The sequence below is a fragment of the Dunckerocampus dactyliophorus genome, chromosome 14, assembly GCF_027744805.1.
Source record: "Dunckerocampus dactyliophorus isolate RoL2022-P2 chromosome 14, RoL_Ddac_1.1, whole genome shotgun sequence".
NCBI classification, from domain to species: Eukaryota; Metazoa; Chordata; class Actinopteri; order Syngnathiformes; family Syngnathidae; genus Dunckerocampus; species Dunckerocampus dactyliophorus.
The window spans coordinates 24,538,816-24,559,508 of record NC_072832.1 but is presented as its reverse complement, the minus strand read 5'-3'; the positions used below and the strand labels follow the sequence as shown (position 1 = coordinate 24,559,508).

Sequence of the window (20,693 nt, the reverse complement as noted above, 5' to 3'; positions counted from 1 at the left end):
TATGCACTCAAAATAGTACGTGTAAGTACACAATTGTGCCCTTATGGACTCAAAAGACTAAGTGTACAGTTAGTACGCCAGTGTGCACTTGTGCACTCAAAATATTGCACAGTAAGTACGCAAGTGTGCCCTTATGCACTCAAAATAGTAAGTGTAAGTACACAATTGTGCCCTTATGCACTCAAAAGACCAAGTGTACAGTTAGTACGCCAGTGTGCACTTGTGCACTCAAAATACAAATACTGTAAGTATACAAGTTTGCCCTTATACACTCAAAATAATAAGTGTAAGTACACAATTGTGCCCTTATGCACTCAAAAGACCAAGTGTACAGTTAGTATCGAAGTGTGCACTTGTGCACTCAAAATACAAGTAGTGTAAGTACACAGGTTTGCCCTTATACACTCAAAATACTAAGTGTAAGTATGCAAGTGTGCCCTTATGCACCCAAAAGAATAAGTATACCGTATGTACGCAAGTGTGCCCTTATGCACTAAAAATAGCAAGTGTACACTAAGTATGCAAGTGTGAACTTATGCACTCAAAAGACTAAAGTGTTACACTAATAAGTATGCAAGCGTGCACATGCAAGTGCACCAATTGAAACACATCCATGTTTTGGAAGAGACAACATGTTTGCCATTGGCCAAGCTGATGTCAAGTCCCGACCCCCTGTCTTCCCACAATGCAACACTTCCACAAGCCTCACACTGCTTTTTGATGGCACACACACACACACAATCAGGATGTGTGTGTGTGTGTGTGTTGTGTCAGACATCTTACAGACTGAGACGCCACTAATCACGCCAGTCACAAGTCAGTGTTTGTTTTGAAAAGCTGCTTGGCTCCGCCCCTCCTCGCCGCCACATCAAAGGTGGTGTCTCCACGTTCTGTCTCGACGTGTCTACTCTGTCGTCATTTTTTTGTCTACTGTGTTTGTTGTGCCGCACCTTCACCTCCATGATGACTGGAGGCCCCCGCCGCCACAAGCCCCCCCTTCACCAGGCAGTGACTGTTGCATTGTGGGTCATGTCGGTCATCAACAGACAACAAGCATTGACACTTTCTACTTCCTCTTTGCTGAGAACATTTTGTTTTTAAATCAATTTAAGTTATGTGTGTGTGTATGTGTGTGTGTGTGCAGGCAACACACACACACACACACACACACACACACACACACACACATACACAACTTAAATTGATTTAAAAAGAAAATGGGGGTGACGGCCCCCTGGTGTGTGTTTTGTGAGCATGATGGACAGTTTGAGAAAGCTAATAGCCAATGAAGTGTCACTCAAGCACACAATGCACCCCCCACCCAGCATCTCCTCCTCCAATGATGATCCAAGAAAAGAATGACTGACAGGAGCTGAGGGGGGCAGGGGGCGGGGCTACATATGATTGACTTGTCAGCGTTTTCTTCAGCATGACTCAGCACACGTCACCTCCTTGACCTTTCATGGCCTGGCAAGACCTCATGGCACAGATGATACTTGGTGAGACCTGGTGAGTCCTGATGTTTCGACCTGGAGAGACCTGGCAAGTCCTGATGAGACCTGATGATACTCAGCAAGTCATGATGAGGCCTGGTGAGTCTTGGTAAGACCTGTCGGACCCAACAAGACGTGTTGAGAAAGACCTGAAGGACCCCAAGAGACCTGACAAGTCCGGATGAAACCAGATGGACTATGTGAGGCTTGTTGAGTACAGACCAGACTTGGGGAGAACTAATGATACTTAGCCAGACCTAGTGGGACCAGATGAGACCAAGTGAAACTTGGTAAGACCTGATGGACCCAATAAGACTTGGTGAGAAAGACCTTAAGGACCCCAAAGGACCTGACAAGTCCGGATTAGACCAGATCAGACTTGGAGAGACCTAATGCTGTTTACCCAGTCCCAGTGGTACCAGATGAGACCTGGTGAAACCTGGCAAGGTGCGATGAGACCCAGTGAGAGCTGGTAAGACCTGATGGATCCAGTGAGTCCAGATGATGATGCCAGCGTGTGACTACAAAGGTGGTCTTCTGTGGTGCGTGTGCGCTGACGTCATCTTTACTTAATGTTCCAAAGCAGCGCAAAGGGTCAGAGGTCATTCACGATGACACTGCTGAGGTGTTGACCTTTGACATTGTTGATAGTGATGATGACGATGGTGTGTGTGTGTGTGTGTTAATGTTTCATGGCGCTCTGATGATGCGGCGCTCTGGTCACCGTGGCAACCACAAGCCTTCCGTTAGGTCACTTTATCAGGAACCCCTCCTGAGGGTCCATGGACACACACTGAGGAAGGTTCCGGTCCATTTAGATGCTTCAACCTTCTCATTAACCTCTTCCTCTTCTTCTTCTCATGTTGATGGCACACGCACCCACACACACTAATGCAATTAGAACACACACACACACACACACACACACACATGGGGGTGTCCTTTGTCTTCATGCTGCACATCAGCACTTTGTGTCCCAGGGAGACCACCTCTGTCCTGGTCTTGGTCCCTAAATGATGACCCCCCCAAGAGATCCTGCCAAGTCTTTCTGTGTGTGTGTGTGTGTGTGTATGTGTGTGTGTGTGTGTGTGTGTGCGTGTGTGTGTGATGCCAGACAGTTTAATTGTGCCTGTCGACACTATGCAATCATTCCAACACACACTCAAAGGCTCCACCCACTGGCCAATCAGCTTTCAAAGCAACATAAACACACAAAGGTGTGTTGTGTGTGTGGTCAGCTGATCACGTCCACTGACCAATCATATCACTCGCTGAGGTCAGAGTTCTTTGGGGCTGAAGCATGACAGCAAGCAGGTGTGTGTGTGTGTGTTTCTCATGGTGGGGGTGTACATAAATCACAGTGTGGTTGTGTAGCCTGCGTGTGTGTGTGTGTGTGACATAAATCACAAGCTTAAAGGTGAAGGAAGTGTTACACTTTGTTTGCAGGAAGTGCATGTAAGTCAGTGTAGCACTGTGTGTGTGTGTGTGTGTGAGATGGGGGTGGGGCATGCATAAGTCACAGTGGCAGGTTGCTTCCTAGGGTATAGTGAACCACTACGTGATGGATGATGACACTACAAGATAACCACTCTCGCCTTTACTACTATTCGACAAAAGTATATGGACACTAGCCGTCCCAATACTTTTGTCTATATGCACACACACAGGTCGGTGAAATGTCAGCACAAGGCAAATACTTGAACTCGTCAACAATAAACATAACAAAGCTCACTGTGTGTGTGTCTGCAGGGCACTATGGATGCTTCCTTGACATAAAGGACACTTCCTGTCTCCTTTGTTGACTCCTACGTGTCACACAGGTGGGCAGCGAGGGTCAGGTATGTGCGCCCTGAGGCAAAAAAGCTTCAGTGTCAGCGTGAGACAAAGATGGCGGCCGCGAACAAACACACAACATGTGCGCCACTGCGACACGGCAGCGATACCTCCTTACGGATGCCGTTGCCATGGCAACAAGGTCACATCATGGAGCTGTGCAGCATCAGGACCACATGCGGCGTTCGCTGTTTTGCTTCGGGAGGGGGTGGGGGGTATCAAACCTGCTACCTTCCAGCTGCGGGGCGTCCACTCGCCTTCCTTCCTCGTCTGCACGGAACAAACGTCTCTTTCACACAGAGGTCGCGACCTTCACTCCAGGCCCGAACACGATACCTCCACCCTGCGGCTCACAGGGCGCTCAGCCTGAAAGATAAGGAAGTGGAACGCAGAGGCCCCGCCCCCCCACGCCACAGCTGCTTTTGCCAACATCTGTCGCATTGCGACATCTGATATGTGAACGTTACATTTCCACCGTGTCAGTGAACCTTACGTCTCCGTTATGTTCGGGAACGTTACGTCTCCATGACGCTAGTGAACGTTACATCTCCATTATGTCATTGAACGTTACGTCATCATTATGTCCACTTTGTTAGTAAATGTTACATCTCCATTATGTCATTGAACGTTACGTCGTCATTATGTCCACTTTGTCAGTAAATGTTACATATCCATTATGTCATTGAACGTCACGTCTTCGTTACGTCATTGAACATTACGTCTTCATAGTGTCAGTGAATGTTACATCTCCATTCCATCATGAACGTTATGTCTCCATCATTACCATTTCCGTCAGTGAACGTTACGTATCCATTATGTCAGTGAATGTTACAGATACTTTATGTCATTGAACGTTACGGCTCTACAGTGTCATTGAATGTTACATCTCCATTGTGTCAGTGAACGTTACATTTCCATGATGTTTGTGAAGATTACGTGTCCATTATATAAGTGAATGTTACATCTCCATTGTGTCAGTGAACGCTACGTCTCCAGTGTCAGTGAACGTTACATGTCCATTATGTAATCTGAACGTTACATCTCCATTATGTCCGTGAACGTCACATCTCAATTACATCATTGAACATTACATCTTGACAGTGTCAGTGAATGTTACATCTCCATTATGTCATTTGAACGTTACGTCTCCATTATGTCATTGAATGTTACATCGCCACATGGAAGTGAATGTTACATTTCCATTACGTCATTGAACATTAAATCTTCACAGTGTCAGTGAATGTTACATCGCCATTCCATCATGAACGTTATATCTCCATGATGACCATTTTGTCAGTGAACGTTACGTATCCATTATGTCAGTAAACGTTACATCCCCTTTATATCAGTGAATGTTACATCTACATGATGTCATTGAAGGGTACATCTCCCCAGTGAACTTTACATTTCCATTATGTCATTGAATGTTACATCGCCAATATGTCCATGAACGTTACATCTCCATTGTATCATTGAATGTTACATCGCCACTATGTCAGTGACGGTTACATCTCCATTGTATCATTGAACGTTACATCGCCAATATGTCCATGAACGTTACATCTCCATTGTATCATTGAACGTTACATCGCCACTATGTCGGTGAGGGTTACATCTCCATTGTTATGTTTCCACAGTGCCAGCGAATGTTACGTGGCGGCCATGTTGGTGAATGTTGACACTCGTGGTTAAGCAGATATACTGTATGTAAATCAAATGTAACTGGGGGTAGAACTTGTCTTCATTCACATTGTTTTTACCTCCTGTCATGTTTGTGGAGTGTGGCCGTCATCTTACACACACACGCACACACACACACACACACACGAGGTAGAGAAGTGTTGGTAACAGGCAGCAGCTGAGACGAGGAGAAAGGAGGACAAGGTTAAAGATGTTTGAATAGAATAAATTGGAGCCATAGATGTGTGACTAAGCCCCGCCCCCTCCGTTGTGACACAGGTTTTCAAAATAAAGGCCTAAAAAAGGGTTGCGTAAACAAAAGCTCATTAGCTGCTCATCCGTCTGCTGTTTCTTCCTCCTCATTCATCTTCTCTCGTCTCGCGGGAGCGACTCCAAACTTTCCCTCTGCTCCCTCCTGCTGCTCCGCTGCTGGCTGGAATGCGGCGCGTCCAGGAAGAACGGTGTAACGTATCCCCACGCCGCTTCCGTTGTAAATTGACAAGCGTTCCCCTGGCTGGCGGCCCTCAACAAGGCAGGAAGCCGACGTCCAGCACGCTGCCGCCACAGGTCAAGAGGCAGCGGGGATCATGTTGACAGACGCTGCCTTTCTACATGATCCTCCTGCTCCTTCGAGCGCTCACTGCTAACATCCTTTAGCATCGCTCGCATTGGCTGCTAACATTCCATTCAAAAAGTATGCAGCACGTGAACGGCCAATAAGATGCCTTTATTTCACTAAGTCTCTTGTCTTTGAAAGTGTGCGTGTGTGCGTGCCTGAGGCTGACAGCAGACATCATCCCGTGTTTACATTACAACACTTTCTACTGTGTGGACCTGCCGGGTCAGAGGTCACCAGGTGTAGCCTAAAGAGGATGTCATGTGACTCCAACATCTTCACGTGCACGCGCCCCTCAGTCAGTGGCGAGGAAGACGACGATGAAGATAATAAGTTGTCTTTCATCATGTCTACTCCTCATTATCTGCCGCCACCCGCCCCGACACCAACCCTCTCCGTGTGCGCGCGCACAGTGTCGCTCGTGCACGCAGCCTCGTTAGCATATTGCCAATGACGTCACGGGCGAAGGTGGTGGAGTATAAAAGGCGTCACTTTGCCTCAACTTCACTCTCAGAGACTCAGCTCAGAGGTGAGCGCGCACGCACGCACACGTGCACTTTACACGCCGCGCAGGCTCGTAAGGCGCTGGGGCAAGCCCGCGCACGTCGGCAGTAAAAGTGTTTGGAATAGTTGACAAGAGCATCCATCCGCTTCCTGCGCACGCTGCTCGCTGCAGGATGTCCTTTAACGCTTCTTCTTCTTTTATGTGTATGCGTGTGCGTGTGTGTGTGTGTGTGTGTGTGTGTGCGCACGCGCCTGCAGGCGTGCTCCAGCCTCCATCAGAGAAGAAGAAGACTTTTACGCGCGTCGTCTGGCTTGGATGCTGCTGGTTGGAGATGTTCCGTCTGCTGCAGTTCGGGCTGCTGTCTGCCCTGACCAGCGCGCTCACGTCGGTGCTGTGCGCGCTCCTCCTGCTCGCCCTAACGCGCGTCCTGTGGAGCTTCCGCTGGAGGCTGACGAGGGACCCCAGCAGCAGCCTCCCCCTGCCGGAGGGCTCCATGGGGTGGCCGCTGGTCGGAGAGACCCTCCACTGGCTCGTCCAGGTGACTACACGCGCACGCACTTACTGTACTTGATTGCAGGAGCCTCATGGACATTTCAACCATTGCCCTTTTTCTTTTGAAATGTTCTTATTTTGGTGACAAGTCAAGTAAAATTGGTGCCGTCACATGCATACGTCCATGCTTTATGTACTTACTAGACAGCACGTGTGTATGTTTTTGGGTACGTGTGTGTGTGTACGTATGTAGAGTTGCTCGTCTTTCATGTACAAAATGTATCAAAGTGCGAACTGTTTTTTTGTTAGCTTCTAAATGCTGCACTATGCTCACCTGCTACTTGCTAATGTTAGCCACTATGTGACCCCCACGGGTGCAGTCCGGGGGTCATTCTTGGGCTTGTTTTTTTTTTAATCACTAAAGACCAAAGTTATCGTCCTGACATGATGTCCTCCTTCCTCAGGGCTCCAACTTCCACATCTCTCGCAGGCGGCGCCATGGCAACGTGTTTAAGACCCACCTCCTGGGCAAGCCCGTCATCCGGGTGACGGGCGCCGAGAACATCCGCAAGATCCTGCTGGGGGAGCACAGCCTGGTGTGCACGCAGTGGCCGCAAAGCACGCGCATCATCCTGGGCCCCAACACGCTGGTCAACTCCATCGGCGACGCCCATAAGAGGAAGAGGAAGGTATGACTTCGCCACCCCCCCGGCCCGATGACATCATGTCCAAAATGATGTCTCATGACTGCGCCTCCTCTCTAGGTCCTGGCCAAGGTGTTCAGTCGGGGGGCTCTGGAGTCCTACCTGCCCCGTCTGCAGGACGTGGTGTGCTGCGAAGTGGCCAAGTGGTGCTCGCGGCCCGACGCCATGGATGTTTACGCCGCCGCCAAGTCGCTGACGTTCCGCGTGGCCGTGCGCGTGCTGCTAGGTCTGCAGCTGGAGGAGGCGCGTGTTGTCTACCTGGGCCGCATCTTTGAGCAGCTGATGGACAACCTCTTCTCACTTCCCGTAGACGCTCCACTCAGCGGCCTCCGCAAGGTCAGCACGCCGCCGCCACCACTCTTGTCCAAACGGGTCCACCCGTCACTTCCCGTGTATGTCATAACACTTCCTGTTCCTTTCAGGGGATCAAAGCCAGAGAGATCCTACACGCCAACATGGAGAAGATTATTGAGGAGAAGATGGAACGTCAGCAGGTGCATGATGACCATCTGGACGCCTTCGACTACATGCTTTCCAGCGCCAAGGAGCACGGCCAGGACCTCAGCATCCAGGAGCTCAAGGTACCGCTGCCTTCGCTCTCAGGTCAGACACCATGAAAGATCTCAGACCTCCTCCAAAGTCGCAGGTTGAGGTTGCACTGGTGGTCCATCAAAGGACTGTAGAAGACATTTGCATGAGGTCACTGTGTCCTTGTCCCTAACTATCAAACAATCTCGCAGGAAACGGCAGTGGAGTTGATCTTCGCCGCTCACTCCACGACCGCCAGCGCCTCCACCTCTCTGCTCCTGCAGCTCCTTCGCCACCCGGCCGTAGTGCGGCGGCTCAAAGCTGAGCTGGACTCTGAGGGCCTCGCGGGTGCTGGCTGTTCCCCCGCCGCCGCAGACCCCGATGACGGTCCACCTCGGGCGCACCTGAGCCTGGACAAGCTGAGCCAGCTCCGCTACCTGGACTGTGTGATCAAAGAGGTCCTGCGCTTCCTGCCGCCAGTTTCTGGAGGATACCGGACCGCCCTACAGACATTTGAGTTGGACGTAAGTGTCAATCAATGTGAGAGGAAGTTAGTGTAACATGCAGCCAAACCTCACGTCCTGACGCCTTCAGAGTCACGCTGGACATCGAGTTGACAGGTCAGGCCGTTAGCTCGATGCCTAGCGCTCTTGACTCTCATTCAGTAGATCGTGGTTTGAGCCCCGGGGGTGCGCTGGGGCGGAGCGGACAGGATACATTAGCAAACGTTATGTTCCCCAAAGATAGCTAGCATTCTTATGGAAGATGCGCCTGAAATCATGACGGAAAAAGCTAAACCAGGCTGAATCCAACTTCGCTAACATGCAGATTGACATGTCCTTTGAGAAGGTGGTCCTTAAACGCCCCTCGGCCGCCCCCGGCGTGCCCCCAATTTGCAGCGCAGAGGCCAGAAGGCTTTGTGAAGTTTAAAAAGATCTCAGAGGAATTCCCAGAAGACTATTGTGGTCCACATGAGGCCACTGGTGCTGGTCTTTCTCAGGGCAGGACCGGTCTTTCGTGCAGAAATGTCTTTGTGTCTGTTCAGTCAAGCTCATTCTCCGAAGCCTGAACCAGCAAGGCCCGGCTCGGCCCAATAATTGGGTTTCAAGTCCTAAAAGAAGGAGCCGTGAAAGGGGGAAAAAGTTCCAAAGAGACAAAAATGGAGTGAAAGAGGTCTTTGTCTCATCACATGTTCTTGTGGTCTCAGGGCTACCAGGTCCCCAAAGGCTGGAGTGTCATGTACAGCATCAGGGACACGCACGAGACCGCCGCCGTCTTCCACAGTCCCCAACTCTTTGATCCTGACCGTTTTGGCCCGGACCGCGAGGAAAACCGCTTGTCTCGCTTCAGCTATGTGCCGTTTGGCGGCGGCGTGCGGAGCTGCGTGGGCAAAGAACTGGCCCAACTGGTCCTAAAGACTCTTGCCGTGGAGCTGGTGGGCACGTGCAAATGGACCCTGGCCACCGAGGACTTCCCCAGGATGCAGACGGTGCCCATCGTGCACCCTGTCAACGGACTGCACGTGCGCTTCGCTCACAGCGACCCGCTTTAAGACGCCGCTGGACCAAAAGACCGTTTCACCTTCAGCCGAGGTCGGTTCTGCTGACATGAAGGTGTTGGGAGCACTTCATTACAAGCCTTGACGAGGCAGGTTCTCTTTTCTATCCACCTTTTAGGACCTTCTGGGACTTCTCAGGTGACCCCCCGCCCCCCGGTTCCTGTGTGGGAAGGAGTCTTACTCAGGAACATCTCAGTGTGAGAAGATCTGGAAGAACCCCTCATGGACCTTCTGCCAACATGTTGTGTGCACCATGAGCTGGTGTGCCAGTAAGTGCGTAGGCCAGGGGTGTCCAAAGTGCAGAGTGGGGGCCATTTTCAGCCCGCAGCTTGTTATTTTATTGGCCCTTGGCTTATTGTAAAACATAAAATACATGGATTATGAATGAGATATACAGTATTATTAGATATTACACTCATTTGCTTTGTTATCTATAACACAAAGCTAAGGTGTTAGCTTAGCATATTTTCACCTGCATTGGATTGCTTTTAGCATCTTTAACCCATAAGAATCCATTTTCAAGTCAAATGAAAAGTAAAACACAAGTGAAATACGAATAATTGATGAAAGATGTTCCATACAGTACATGTTGCTAAGTTCATGCTACATGTGTTCTTAACTCGTGTAGCACAAATGTACTTTCAATTGAACAAAGAACGTACAGTCAATCCTCAGGTTTTGTACGCCACAGGAAATGGCAATTTTAAACAAATACATTTTCATCGATCTGTGACTTATGTGAACCCCGAGTTGCGTGGGGGTGCGAGGGCCCGTTCAACGCTGCTCGCAGCTTTAATTTCACTTTGTTTTCTGCATGTAAAACTATAATTATTCTCTATGAAATGTATTTTTTGTTAATGTTTTTGGATGTCTGGAACAGGTTCTTTGGATTTACATAATTTCCGATGGGAAAAATGGCTTCACGTTTTGGACGTGCGAACTTATTGGAACACGTTAAAGGAAAACTGCACTTTTTAAAAAATCATCCATCATCCGCAATCCTTATGTGAGACATAAACACACTGTGCATTCTAAAGATATAAAAACAGCTAAAAAGAGGCAGCTAAGAATGCATGTAATGGGACGCACCTATTCCGCCTGAAAAAACCCTCCAATAAGCTCCAACAACGCCCCTTTTAGATCATGTGACCTGCATAGTAACCAATGCAGCAATGTTGTTATTATTATTGTTATTAACATTGTTACGCCCAAGAACTACGTTACGGGCGTAGTGACACCTCGCCACACCACACCGGCTAGCTACTAGCCCGCTAACGACTAGCTTCACCACACACTCGCTCACAATGCCTCAGGCCACTAGTGAAAGGTAACGCTACATATTGGAGCTGCCGCCACTGCTGCTGTGTTTTTGTTTATCATGCTAGCTGTAGCGTTCCTTTCCATGTTGCTATGTGAAATCAACACACCCAGGAAGGAAGTTCCGCTAATGCTTCAAATGAGCAAAATAGTGTAAGTATGACATGTTATCATGAATGTAGCTGTTACTACATGCTCACAGCATGGATAGAAAACCATAAAACCTTGCTGGAGCTTTTTGGAGGTGTTTTAATAGCGGCCTTTCTAGGCGGAATAGGTGTGTCCATCAGGTGCATTAATGAGCTGCCTCTTTTTAGCTGTTTTCATATCTTTAGAATGCACAGAAGAGAAAGACGAGTGTTCATGTCTCACATAATGATTGTGGACGACGGGCAAAATTCCCCCCCCCCAAAAGTGCGCTTTTCCTTTAATGAGGAAAACCGTGATTCTACTGTATAGTCAGTCAAATTCTTATAAAATGATTGTAAAATATTCTGTAACATTTGTGAGACTGACATTTATTGAGTGTCTTACGAGCCTTATTTTGACAAATACATCACGTCAAGCTTTCCATAGAGCGATTTGAAGGCCAAACGCCTGACAGCGATATTTCCCGAACTGGTTTCCTATGAATTCATTGAAGAAATACAGTAAGAAGAGTCGAGCTGTAACATTTGACACCCTGTTCAAGCGTTCAAATTGTTAAATGGGGAAGTCACATGACAGCCGCTCCTAAAGGTTCAAGTGCAAAGCTGTGTAGAACACTTGTGAACGTATGGAAGGTCTTCTTATGGGTTGAAGTATGAAATGTCTGTGCATTTTTGCGTACAAGTTTGGACACCCCCGGTGTAGGTGCTGTGAAATGAAGTAGAAGTTTGAATAAGCTGTTGCTGTACTGCGTGATAGAGACAGGGGTACCTAATAATATGATGATGAATGAACGATGGAAGGAGTTAGCACTTTGTCTACGTGGTACTCGTCTCTCCCATGTTGTATATCTTTGGGTAGATGTTGTCCATGAACGATTACATTGTTGTGCTGTGTTGTTTTTGTCTGAATGCTCGCACACACACACACGCACGTACACACACACACACGCACACACACACAGTACAAAGTATTGTAAATAATAAACAAATAGTAGGATGATGACAGTGTTATTATCTTCTTTGTGGAGGCAGAAAGCAAATTGCATGTGTAACCTCGTTAGGGAGCAAAGTGACTGAGGTCATGTTTGGGGCGTTTGGAGTTGGTCCTGTGTGTGTGTGTGTGTGTGTGTGTGTGTGTGTGTGTGTGTGTGTGTAGGGGTTTGGGGTGGACCAAGAGGCTGGCCTAATTAAGCCTGCTGCAGCTCTGCCAAGGTCGTTATCTGATGGGCAGCCAGTCACTGTGAACTTGGACACATTTTGGACCAGAGTTCACCGCGGTGCCACCCGGCCGTGTAGGTCACTGACCGGTCAGCTGGGAGGGAGGGAGGGGTTATGGGAACCAGCAAGGCAGTAACAACAACGGCCGCATTACACAACAACCACACACAGTTCCATCCATCCATCCATTTTCTGTACCGATTGTCCTCACTAGGGTCGCGGGTATGCTGGAGCCTATCCCAGCTGTCTTCAGGCAAGAGGCGGGGTACACCCTGGGCTGGTCGCCAGCCAATCGCAGGGCACATATAGACATAGACGCACTCACTTTCATACCTAAGGACAATTTAGAACCTAGAATGAATATTTTTGGAAGAGAACCCGCGCACGCACGGGGAGAACATGCAAACTCCACACAGAGATACAAACCCAGATCTCCAACATGCTAACCATTAGAGTTGTGAGGGATAAACCGATGCGACTGGATGTACGGTTTGACAAGCGAGAGATGCTTGTCTTATCCTGGAAGAATCAGCCATAAATCCTTAGATGAATGGATTGTAGAGACATGCATCGGGTATCGCAAGACTAGCAACCGCTTGACAGTCCGGGAAGGATTATCGCGCATGCTTTGTAGCTTAGCATGACTGAAGACGAATGGATATAAATAGTAGCAGCGCGTACATGTATTGTGTAAAACTAAGACAGGAACAACATTAAATTAAAAGCACCACAGTGAATGAATACAGAGCCACCAACCACTAGTACCAGCCTGGACTTTGTTTTTCAGAGGCTGTGCACACCACAAATATGCACATTAGCGCTCAATAAGGTCATCAAATCTTACCTTTATGCATTCCCACATAATATCAGCATTTGGGACCAAATATGAGGTGAAAAAAGTGGAAAAATACAGAATAGTATCTGTGCAGCATGGGAACAAGTTAGATGGTGCGTTCAAGGACCGTCAAACAAAGTTAACAGGCCGCTGCTCGCAAAGACATAAACATGCAAAACTGGGGGATTTCTAACTAGCGGTATTATTATTTTTTGAATAAAAAAATGGCCCATATTTCCAAAATTGATATCCATTCACATAAAGTTTGATGTACATCGGTGCCTTGGTTGGCATCATTAATCCCTTCCTGAAGGTCCACTTCAAACCAAAAGCACATTTTCCCATAGAAAATAATGTAAATTCAATTCATCTGTTCCAGACACCCATAAATGTGAACACAAGACCCATTTTACTGACAACAATTATAGTTTACATGCAGAAAATGCAAAAATAATGACAAATGAATGGACAACTGAACATTCAACATCACTTTTGCCTAGTTTAGTTGGAACCCCCCCCAACAAAACCATCAATTAACAAAATAACACAAAATAAACACATTATTCTGCTGCAACCACAAATGACAAAACTAAACATCTAAACTAAATATCAACGTTTTAGAAACAAAAAACATGTACCTTGCTGTTTAAGATAGAAAATGGCAGTGACCTCATGGAAGTGCGCCGGCGTGGATGCCTTATCAGGTGTCTGGTGACATGTGCTATGTTTCTATTCGTCTGCTATGGTCGGTTTGAACGCTTATGTTTTGCTGCATTGTGCGATCACGTGCAAGTATTGTGAGACGTCGTATACCGGATGGTGTTTTGGACGCTAAACAAGCGGGCCAACGCAAGCCAAGGCAAAATCTTAGCAAACATTTTTGATGTTAACTGAAAAAACGCGCTAACCGGTGCGGACGTTAACCGAGGTACCACTGTCTGTGCAGCGTGCTGGGGGAGAACGTTAGATGGTGCGTTCAATGACTGGACTGGTGGCCAGCCAATGGCAGGGCACATATAGACAAACAACCATTCACACTCACATTCATAACTATGGACAATTTAGAGTCTCCATTTAACCTAACATGCATGTTTTTGGAATGTGGGAGGAAACCGGAGTACCCGGAGAAAACCCACACACACACGGGGAGAACATGCAAACTCCACACAGACATGCCCAACAGAGATCCGAACTCAGATCTTCCTGATCTCCTGACTGTGTGGCCAACATGCTAACCACAAGGCCACCAACAAACAACATGAACATGCAAAACTGGGCCATTTCTAACTACATTATTTAAAAAAAAATAAAATAATGGGCCATACTTCCAAAATTGATATCGATTTACATAAAATTTGATGTAGTAATTTAGAATTTTTTTTTTTTTTATTCATCAAAGTTGGCCCAGTCGTTGGGGACCCCTGCTGAATCGAATCCTATCGTTTGTACACTGTATCGAGTCGACCCCCAACGTTACCAAACGGTTTGAGTGGAACTTTCATTTTCTCTGCTGTACAACGTTTGTGTGCACTTGATTCATTCCCTGCTTTATTGTGAAGGGGCCTCACCACCCTGTTCATGAGCAGCAGAGGCTGACAGGAGGTCACGCTGGGGTCACGCTGAGGTCACAGATAAACGTCCATGAGGCCGCCGCTCATCAGCGTTTGTGTTGAGCATAACAAAGGTGTCACATGGCGCTGGCGTCGTCCCGGCAGCCATTTTGGTCTCCACGCACTTCCTGCCCACGCTTCACTCCTTTGGCACGACAAATGCACCACTTTGTCATACGACGTGTGTGTGTGTGTGGGTGTGTGTGTGTGTGTGTGTGTGTGTGTGTGTGTGGATATCCGACCTCCAGCTTGTGTTTTCTTTGTGTTTATTTTTGTCTGGTGCAGACCACAGTGCTGTCGGTTGGAGTGGCGCTGCTGGACCTCCATTGTGTGTCACGCTTACACTCTGCACACACAAAATAGATTTTGTCCGTCTGGTCTCGTCCTGGCAGCAAAGACAAGCATCTGCTCGTTGATTTGTTGTCTAAAAATGTCACCAACCAGCACTTAAGTGCACTGCACGCTTCAGTCTGCTATTTTGGTGACTTCCTGTACACTTTTAGCACACGTGAAACACTATATCCTGCCCTAAATGCTGACTTGCAAGTGGCTGCTCACTGGCAGGTTCGTGAACATCCAGAGATCTTTGATTCTTTACATCTTTACTCTTTTTACTTCTGCCAGCATGTTAATGACTGATACGGAGCACAGAAGTTTTATTCTTGAACTTGGCAGTCCCGATGGCTTCCAACGTTACTGGCATGACAAGGAGATCCCACCTGAGATGTTTTCCACACGGCACAGTGGAGGGGGCGCCATCATGATCCTTCAATGGAACAATGGAGCTTCAAGTTGTACAGGGGCGTCAAACGGCAGCTGGCTATGAGGAGATATTTCAGGGGGCATCCCTCATGACTGAAGGCCCTCGTCTGTGTGGTGATGACTGGCTTTTTAACAGGACAACGCTGCACTTCTTCCAAAGGACTTCTTCCAGAGGAATAACCTCACTCTTTTGGACCATCCTGCGTGTTCCCATCATCTAAGTCCACATTTGGGGATGGATGACAAGGGAAGTTTACAAAATTGAACATCAGTTCCAGACAGTGCCTTCCATGAAGCATCTTCACCACCTGAAGCAACATTCCCACTAGGCTCCTGGAAACACTGGCATCAAGCATGCCCAAACCCATTTTTCACCTCATTAACAACTCATAACTGAGTCAATTTTCAAGAATTTTCTTTCTATTTTAGAGGTGTTTATGGTATTTTTGAGGTATGGTCTCAAACTGATGATGAACAGCTTCACTTTAATGCTTGTTTGCAATAAATTGCTTGCTCAAATATTTTCTCATTCTTGCATTTTGAAGCTCTATTTCAGACCTCCTCAAGCTCCAACAGTGTGAAATGTAATTTCTTGTAATTTTTGAACTGGTCTTAACATTTTGATCAGTAATGAAACTGTATATATACACTATGAAATACCTATATCCTAAAATAAATAAAATAACTCTACAAAAGCAATACTGTATACTGTACCTATATACAACTGTAGCCCAAACTATAAACAAAATTGATGAGACTTAATTTGTTATTATTTGTAGAAATATTAATTGGGCTTTGCTTTACATTTGAATCAATGTGAGTCTTCCATTTTAAGCATTCTTAGTCATTTTCAGTATCTTAAAAGTGATTTTTTCCCGTTTTTTTCACCTGCTAGAGGCCAAGGCGCCCTGTGCATTAGCTTTTATTGCCTAATGGGCCAGCCGGCTCTGGACTGATGAGACGCCCCTGGTGTCCTCTGGCGTTCTAGCATGAAGTATGTAAAAACATCATTTGGAAAGTTTGCTTTTCATGTCCTAACTCTCGGGATGTGTCTCAGTTGGTGCGCTTGCACACTTCCACAATGCTCTGTCAGTACCCAGATATCGACATACACTGGTGTGAAAAAGTGTTTGCCCCCCTCCTGATTTCTTATTTTTCGCATGTTTGTCACACTTAAATGTTTGAAATCATCAAACAAATTTATATCTATTGTGTCAATGACAACACAATTCAACACAAAGTGCAGTTTTTAAATGAATAAGGGAGAAAAAAATCCTGAACTACTTGGCCCTGTGTGAAAAACATGATTGCCGCCCGGTTGAAACATAACTTAACTGTGGTTTATCACACCTGAGCTCAAGTGGAAAAGGTTATAAAGCCGTTTCTAAAGCTTTGGGACTCCAGCGAATCACAGTGAGAGCCATCATCCACAAATGGCAAAACCATGGAACGGTGGTGAACCTTCCCAGGAGTGGCCAGCCAACCAAACTCACCCCAAGAGCCCAGCAATGACTTATCCGAGAGGTCACAAAAGACCCCACAACAATATCCAAAGAACTTCAGGCCTCACTTGCCTCAGTTAAAATCAGTGTTCATGACTCCACCATAAGAAAGACACTGGGCAAAAACGGCCTGCATGGCTGAGTTCCAAGACCAAAACCACTGCTGAACAAAAAGAACATTAAGGCTCGTCTTAATTTTGCCAGAAAACATCTTGATGATCCCCAAGACCTTTGGGAAAATACTCTGTGGTCTGCCGAGACAAAAGTTGAACTTATTGGAAGGTGTGTGTCCCATTACCTCTGGTGTAAAAGTAATGCTGCATTTCAGAAAAAGAACATCATAGCAACAGTAAAATGTGGTGGTAGTAGTGTGATGGTCTGTGGCTGCTTTGCTGCTTCAGGACCTGGAAGACTTGCTGTGATTAATGGAACCATGAATTCCGCTGGCTACCAAACAATCCTGAAGGAGAGTAACGGCCATCTGTTGGTGACCTCAAGCTGAAACAAACTTGGGTTCTGCAGTTGTCACTGAGTAATATTTAAATTTGTTTGATGATCTGAAACATTTAAGTGTGACAAACATGCAAAAAAACAAGAAATCAGGAAGAGGGCAAACACTTTTTCACACCACTGTATATGAGGGGTGCCCGATAATTAATATTTTGATATGAGGGAATTATGACATCATACCGATAAATCCAATAACGTTAAAAATAGCTCCGATAACCGATAATAAAAAAAATGCTCAGATGAAGCGAGATTACTCGTACTGTGCGAGTGAGCAAATCAAGCGCTCCTTTTTTCTCCTGCCTGTGACGTTAACGGCCTGTCGTAGCTTCCCCACAGCTCACTTGTAAATAAACATTCACTTAGGAAGGAATGTTGAGGGGGAAAAAAAATATCGAGCACACAAACACCTTATCAGCCGCCTGAAACGCCAGCACCGCAGCGTTTGGAAAGTGCCAGGTTTGCCAGTGCACCTTGCTTGGCTACGCCAGGTGGCTCCACTCTATACTCCGGTTCTTCTGACCTCCATACAGTGCACTTTGCTGGGCCACAGCAGGTGGCTCCCTCCGCTCTATACTGTGGTTCTGCTGATAGTAGTGATGTGGTAGTAGTAATGTCATGATATTGGATTAGGACAAATCAACAGGTATCAGCACCAAATAGGTCTTGAGAAGCAGAAAGTAATTGGTAGGCAAGTCGGTAGCCAAGTGCATCGCATGAATGGTTTTGGCTTCATTTTTACACTGGATGCCCTTCCTGATGCAACCCTGGCTGGGAATAGAACCCATGCACTCCATGTATTATTATACCAACAGGGATGCCGTCAGTACCTGGATGTTGTACTCAAACTCAAAATGTTGAGTGTACAGTGATGGACACTTCCCACCCTCAACAGTCGCCACCCTGGCTACATAAAAGAAGAAGCAGATAAGTGCACGACAGTAATGGATTTGGAACAGCACTACACTGTCTCAGAACCTACTCTAAGTACACAGTGTACACAGAGTACTTACTATGTGAGACACAGCCTCTGACAGGGTGACATGCGTGACAGGTGGCGAAAGTGCACGTGAAGAAGCAAATGCGATTCTTGACGCGAGCGACTGAAGTCTGGAGGAAGGGGGGGGAAGGGGAGGAAGATAATTACTGCCTTGGTCAGACAACATCTGTTATGTCAGCATTCCACTCGTCAGCCTGCAGGAGCGACACAAACACCTCCACCCCTAGGTGAGGAGGTCAAATCCACGGTTGGCCCGCCACCGTGTCCTTGACCAAGACCCACTGGCCATGACCTCTGACCTTGCTGGAGTGTCTGAGGGCTGACACACGTCTCACCTTGAAGTCATGTGACCATGTGGTTGACTTCAAACTGATCATGTGTTCACACTTTTACTCCTTTCAGCCTGCTTGACAGGCCATCAGAGTGCGTTTCATTAAGTCACCTGGTCAGCCGGTAGTGGAGACAGGGACTGTGTCTCAATTGGTGCACTTGCATACTTACATTTTTGAGTGCATAAGTGTGTTCACACTAAGAAGAAGGGCAGAATGCAGTACCTGGACTCAAAACACTCAAATGGTGAGTGTGCACTGTCTCACATGGAATACTTCCATCAGCACACTTCAAAAAGTATACTGTGTACACTGTGTCCTAAGTTGCTGAGTGTGCATTTTTGTCTTCTTCTTCTTTTGTTCACTACTTTCCACCGCCACAGGTTGCTATTTGTCTTCTTCTTCTTTTGTTCACTACTTTCCACCGCCACGGGTTGCTATTTGTCTTCTTCTTCTTTTGTTCACTACTTTCCACCGCCACGGGTTGCTCCTCGGTGCCATTATTTCAAGTGCCCATCACTGCACAATCATCATTTTTGCTTTTTTAAGTGCAAACTTATGCACTCAAAAGTGGCCAAATTGAGACACAGCCTTGGGCCTACTGTGTACTTAGTGTACTTAATATTCATCCGCTTCTTCTTCTTGTCTCCTTTTTAATGGTGAAGTTAGTCCCTCCTTTTTTGATACGTAGCCAAGATGGTGACTGTGGAGGGTGCTAAGTGTCCATCTCTGCACACTCACCATTTTGGGTGTTTTAGGTGCGCCCTTATGCACTCGAAAGACTAAGTGTAAGTACGCAAGTGCTCAAATTGAGACACAGCTTTGTTCCTCAATCCATGACTGGTTTTCAATTTGTGTACTTTTGTACTTAACAGTACACTTTAATAAGTATACTGTGCACACCGTGTAATTAGTTCTTGAGTGTGTGAATGTTGACGGTGTAGTGTTGTCCAAAATCCATTACTGCCATTGTACGCTTACTGGAAATGATTAGCGCAATATTTATCTGCTTCTTCTTCTCTCCTTTTTAATGGTGAATTGTAACCACTCAAGTTAGTCCCTCCCCTTTTGGTACGTAGCCAAGATGGTGACTATTGAAGGTGGTAAGTGTCCATCACTGCACACTGACCATTTTGAGTGTAACATGCGGGTACTGACAGTGTACTGCATGTTGCTCCTCCGTGTGAACACACTTATGCACTCAAGCCTGTGTCTCAGTTGGTGCACTTGTGCACTTACAATTATTTATTATTATTATTATTATTTTGCACTCAAAATGTTGAGTGTACAGTGATGGAGACGTAGCACCCTCAATAGCAGGGAATGACATTCAAGTATTCCATTGAAGACACAGCAGGGGACCAAACCTCACAAGTGGAAACATTTAATGATTGATAGAAGTGAGGGTGACAGAGTGGGCGGGGTATCACAGCCACCATCTTGAGTGTGTCTGCGTCGGAACGGAAGGCCAACGTTGCGAGCGTGCTGTAAGAAGAGCAGAAATGTCGTGCCTGTGACTTGTCGGGACACATTTTTCCCAGGAAGTTGGAGTTAGTGCCACATTCCAGACTGCGGTTCAAGAGTTCACGTAATTCATGAACTCTGCCGGGTAAAAAAACACTGCTTGCTGATTGAGGCGTTTAATTTCTCCACCCTCACAGGTGTTTCCACTTATTCCGCCCGAGTGGAGCTTGTGGGCATGGCCAGGCTTAAGTGGTCTGGCACTGAAGTCACCTGATAAAGGTTCTCCAGAAGGATCCGACACAGGCGTGCATCTGGCTGGGTCGCCCCGCCCATCCAAACGTGAGTGAGCACCTGCGGTGGCCTGCAGGCAGGAGTGTGCTTCTGACTTGGACCAACACAGTCAGCTGTCAGGACGCCATGACACCTGTGTGCTGACACGTTAGCTAGCAGCTAAGGGCTAGCAGCGTGTACGCCACAGAGGAACAGGAATGGGAACGGGTCGGTCAGCGCCGGGCCTCGTAGCATTCCTGGTTGACAGGAATGGTTTGTGTTGGTTGGTGCCGCCCGGGAGAATCCAAACAGCGAGGGGTC

At 47.0% G+C, this 20,693-nt stretch overlaps 1 protein-coding gene across 1 annotated transcript; it reads left to right on the top strand.

The window, feature by feature from the left end:
• The first annotated feature begins 6,421 nt into the window (after nucleotides 1-6,421).
• On the top strand, nucleotides 6,422-11,820 carry LOC129193883 (cytochrome P450 26C1). The gene is made up of 7 exons (XM_054798642.1): nucleotides 6,422-6,665; nucleotides 7,084-7,308; nucleotides 7,384-7,659; nucleotides 7,746-7,904; nucleotides 8,064-8,375; nucleotides 9,059-9,443; nucleotides 9,528-11,820. Exons 1-6 carry the CDS (start codon nucleotides 6,459-6,461, stop codon nucleotides 9,401-9,403), a joined length of 1,524 nt encoding a protein of 507 aa, XP_054654617.1. The 5' UTR covers nucleotides 6,422-6,458; the 3' UTR covers nucleotides 9,404-9,443; nucleotides 9,528-11,820.
• The last annotated feature ends 8,873 nt before the right edge of the window (nucleotides 11,821-20,693 follow it).